Here is a 4,615-nt window from a genome sequence, read left to right on the forward strand (position 1 = left end):
CCCGCCGTGTCAGCTGGTGGTGTGCGCGTGGTCGCTGTCGTACGTGATGCGTGCGCAGTGGGGCGCGGACCGCTGGCACGCCGCCGTGGACGCGACGCTCGAGCGCCTCATCGGGCTCCTTGATGCAACAGGCGCGGCGGGGCTTGTCATCATCGAGACCCTCGGCACTGACACGACGGAGCCGCGTCGGAACAACACGCTGGCGCTGCGCCTTGAGGAGCACTACGGCTTTGAGCGGCGATGGGTGCGCACCGACTACAACTTCCGCGACACGGACGAGGCGGCGCGCCTCACCCGTTTCTTCTTCGGCGAGGCGATGGCGCAACGCATGGCGGTAGCAGCGCGCACGACGCTTCCGGAGTGCACCGGTATCTGGACACTCTGGAGAAAGTGACAGCGGTGCCTGTACATGAATCGCGTTGCTAGTCCATGCATGTGTGCGTGCCCCTGTGCGAGCCGCTGCGCAGTGCTGCTGTCTGCTCCTTTCGTCTCCCCATTTGCTTTTTTTTTTTTTTGGTTTTCCTCTCCCTCTGCGCACATACGTACACCGTACTGTGCACTCCAACCGTGTGTGTGTGTGTGTGTGTGTGTGTGTGTGTGTCTAGAAGCAAGGAGCTTAGGAGTGAAAGGCAGCAGCTGCAGCAGTCGTCTCGGCAGAGATGAGGGTGCTGCACACAAAGGCGGCCGCGGAGCCCATCCTGCTTGCGACAACGTGCCACAATATGAACCTGCTCGCCATCGTCACGCGGTCGCTGGTGGTGGTGTACCGCTCCACAACACTCACTGTCGTCACGACACTCGCGCTTTCGCTCAAGGCGGACGAGACGGTGGTGTCAGCGTGCTGGTCGCCATCTGGGCGGCTCCTCGCGATCGGGCTGCAGCTTGGCGAGTTGTACCTCCTCGACGTTGAAAGCGGCGATCTCGTGCGGCGCTTCGTTCCGCGCAGCGGCATCGCGTTAGCCATTGAGGCCTCACGCGCACAGCAGCAGCAGTCCGATGAGTTTGCTGATGATGAGGACGATGCTCCTGCCGCTGTTGGTGGTGGCGGTGGATCCACTGACGGTGATGTTGGGGTGGGTCCGCTGCGCCAGCCACCCGTTCTGCCCATCTCCGTGGACGGGGCGATCGTGGCGTGCACATGGACCTCCGTCGCGCCACACTCAGCTGCGCTGAACAGCCACAAGGAGTTGTGCCTACCGTTGCGCGCCACGGTGTCTTCACCGATCCTCGAGGAGGTGGAGCACGACGGCGACACGCCCGTGATGCTGCTTCTGGATCAAAACGGAGGTCTCTGTTTTCTGCCGGGCGGCTTGCAAGAGGTCTGCGTCGCCGTTGTGAAGCTGCCCTGGGCGTTGGAGCCGCGGCGCATGCGCGTCGAGACATTTGTTGTGACGGCTCCACCTCCTGCAGAGAAGGGCGACAGCAGCTCCAGCTACAACAGCAGGGAATTCAGCAACAGTAACAACAACAACAATAACGTGGGTGGGGGCTGTGGTGCGACATCACACGCAGCCTACCTGGTGGTGGAGGACAATGCGGCAGCGAAGACGTCGCTGTCCTCGCTGGTGGCACGGATTCCTCTCGCCGATACCGTTATGCGGGTAGCGGGCCGCGAGACAGTCGCCATCTGCTGTATCGCGGAGTACTGCCGCATGGGTAGAGTCTCCTACCGGGACGCGCGCCGGCGGTGGAGGCACCTCCTCCAGACGGTGCGGAAAGACTTACTACTGCCGCAGAATGCGCTGCTGTTGCGCAATGCGGTTGTGGAGGACGTAGCGCAGCCCTCAAATAACGAGTTGCTGGCGTACTTCAGGTCCCTTGACTTGGCTGCGCTGACGAAAGACTCGGAGGAGCTGACGCGGCAGTTCACGCAGCTGGTCCTGCAGGTCTCTAATGTGGCGTACCGCTGCTACGACGTTGCTCTCAACATGTCGCTAGCGCAGTCCGGTGACCGCCAGCGTCAGTGCCTCCTGATGGACGTCATTGGAGGCCTGCGGCAGCGGTGCAGCAACTTCCTGCGGCAGATGCGGCTCGAGGCCGATCGTGAGCGCGAGCTGGTACAGTGGGTGGCGCAGCGGGCCGCGCTGCTCACCGACACGGTTAGCGGGAATGCGTTCGCGTCGCGCCCACCGCTGCGGGCGGTGCGGCACCCGTCGCTTCTGCGCACGCTTCACCGTGTCGGCCGCGGCGAGTCGACGACGCTGCCACTCGTTGATGAGAGCAGTGCGCAGGAGGAAGATGAGGAAGAAGAGGAGTTGTCACACATCGTCAAGGCATGCCTGCTGGGCGGCCGCGAGATGGCTGGACACATTGTCCCGCTTCTCAATGACGTGGGCGCGGAGGAAGTTCTGCAGCGGCACTGCGAGGTGCTCGTCGTGGACGCAACAACCGGAGGTGGGAGTGCGTCGGTGGCGGATGGGGTACAGTTACACGCTGTGACGCTCACGCAGGAGGCGGTGCCCAGTAAACCTCTCATGGCGTTCTATGCACTAGAGACCCGCAGCGAAACAGATTTCTTCTTCGTACCACAACAGAAATTCGTCGCTGTTGAGATGGAGCCGTTGCAGTTCAGCGCAGGGAGCGCCAGACTCTTGTGGTGCGGTATAGTGGACGATGAGGGGCACTCCGTACTGCTGTGGGAACGGGCCGTCGCGGCATCTGACAACGCGCTGGTGATGGCGCTGGTGAGCGAGACCGGCGCTGTTGAGCTTCAGGCGGAAGACGAAGACAGGGATTCTGCGGCAACGGAGGAGCAGGAGCAGCAGCCGGAGGAGGGAGAGCAGCAAGAAGAACAACAGCAAAACCTCAAGCACAGCATTTTGGAGGTCAAGGGCATTGCCACGAAGCACCTGCGGGCATCTGTGAGTCGAGCACGCGGCTTCGGGGTGTTTTACGCGAAGGAACGTTTCATTGTCGTTGACTTCTACACGTGTTAGAAGCGGCAGATGAGAGGAGTGTGTGCGGCGCACGGCTGCTGCAGCTGGTCCCGTGTTGTTGTTGTTGTTGTTGTTTTGTTGTCCGCTGCCTCTACTTGTGCTCTCACAGACGTCCCTGACACGGTGGTGCCTGCTGGGTTGTGTGTTTTGGTGGTGTGGGGGTGTGCTGTGGACTTTTGTTTCTTCTTTGTTTGGTTGGTTGTCGCTTGCGTTAGTGTAACAGCGCCAGCAGGGCACACACACTCACAGACACAAAGAGAGAGAGAGAGAGAGAGAGCTAGAAGCAAAAACAAAACAACTCACAGAGATCCCACGAGATATACAATCATCTGGCCATGTCGGAGAGATTTAGTGACTTTGCGGAGCGGTACCACGTCCTGAAGGCGTATCGCGCCTCGCTCACCGCCGCCACCGCTGCGTGGGGCTGGGTGTGCGAGCGCCTGTGGCCCGTCTACACCACCGGTATCATTCTCTCCGCACTGTGCATGCTCGCGTCGGCGCAGGAGAAGCAGATCCTTGCCGATCACCTCCACGGTGCCGACGCGGCGTTCCAGAAGGATCCAGCACTGACGGTGGAGGAGGCGCGCAAACTATTCCAGGAGGAGTCGGCGCAGGGCGTGAAGCAGGTGGTGTGGATGCTGCCCAGCAACGAGTTTAGGCGCGAGTACAACGAGCGCCACGGTAAGGCATAACGTGGTGGGGGGGCAAACACTACGAAGACGGGGAAAAGAGGGAGAGAGAGAGAGGAGTAATTGAGAGATTGAATGAGAGATGACAATAGCGCAGTTAAAAGGGAAAATGCGGGAGCGGAAGATGAGGTAGAGAGCAACGCGATAGGGCGCACAGACACATACGAAAAAAAAAGGCGCATTAACGTTTGTGAGAGAAACGGGAAGTGAGAGGGCAACGAGAACAGCGATAACAGATGGGTGAAGAAGCAGAGGGAATGATGCAAGATGAATCTGTGCGGAGATTCTGTTTCCTCCCATGTCTCTCCAGCACCGGCCAAGCAACCCGTTCGTATGGAAAGGGGTGGTGTGGTGTGGGTGTGTGGGGGGTAATGATAAGACAGTGCGCCCATCGCGTGCGATGCGCTTCACATTTATTTATGTGTTCCTGTTGGCCCGATCCGACGTCATGCCGTCCCGACCGCTTGTAGGGTCTGCGCTGAACGCACACATGAGATGGTAACCGGTGGCAGTAGTAGATAACCTCTTTGTTGGATTCCCTCCTTCTATGTTTGTTTTTGTTTGTAGTTCTTTCTGCGTTGCTCGCTCTTCACTTCGTAATGCATTTCAGAGGGTGGCGGAAGGGCTGTAAAAGGGTTATCCAACACCCTTGCACAGGCTCTTGCGCTTGTAGTAGCAGAAGCAGCAGCAGCAGCAGCGGTGCGATCCCCCAGCACGCCACTCCACTGAATTGTTTTTATCCCTCTTTTGTGGGTGCGTGGGTTTATATTGCGCTTGCACATTGATGGCTGACGACGCCGCACAAGATGCCGCTGTGGATTTGGCGCATCCCGCTCAACAACAGCAACAACCAGCAGTGGCGGGACGTGAGGATGTGGTGGACGGGAGCGCCCGCATCTTCGAGGAGCTCCTCGACGCGGAGGTGTCGGTGAACCCCGCGAAGCTGCGCGAGGCCTCGCGTGCCGGCATCCCGCCACTGTACCGTAGTAC

The 4,615-nt window shown here is 59.8% G+C and overlaps 3 protein-coding genes across 3 annotated transcripts; all 3 read left to right on the forward strand.

The window, feature by feature from the left end:
• Window positions 1-46: 46 nt before the first annotated feature.
• Window positions 47-394, forward strand: DQ04_02511000 (protein transport protein Sec31; the record flags this gene model as incomplete). The annotated part of the gene is made up of 1 exon (XM_009311943.1): window positions 47-394. One exon carries the CDS (start codon window positions 47-49, stop codon window positions 392-394), a length of 348 nt encoding a protein of 115 aa, XP_009310218.1.
• Window positions 395-722: 328 nt separating this feature from the next.
• DQ04_02511010 (putative cell division cycle protein) lies at window positions 723-2,936 on the forward strand (the record flags this gene model as incomplete). Its single annotated transcript, XM_009311944.1, has 1 exon — window positions 723-2,936. One exon carries the CDS (start codon window positions 723-725, stop codon window positions 2,934-2,936), a length of 2,214 nt encoding a protein of 737 aa, XP_009310219.1.
• A 335-nt stretch (window positions 2,937-3,271) lies between these two features.
• On the forward strand, window positions 3,272-3,628 carry DQ04_02511020 (hypothetical protein; the record flags this gene model as incomplete). The annotated part of the gene is made up of 1 exon (XM_009311945.1): window positions 3,272-3,628. The coding sequence occupies one exon, from the start codon at window positions 3,272-3,274 to the stop codon at window positions 3,626-3,628; it is 357 nt and encodes a 118-aa protein (XP_009310220.1).
• Window positions 3,629-4,615: the final 987 nt, after the last annotated feature.

Source organism: Trypanosoma grayi (genome assembly GCF_000691245.1).
Source record: "Trypanosoma grayi strain ANR4 Tgr_251_V1, whole genome shotgun sequence".
NCBI classification, from domain to species: domain Eukaryota; phylum Euglenozoa; class Kinetoplastea; order Trypanosomatida; family Trypanosomatidae; genus Trypanosoma; species Trypanosoma grayi.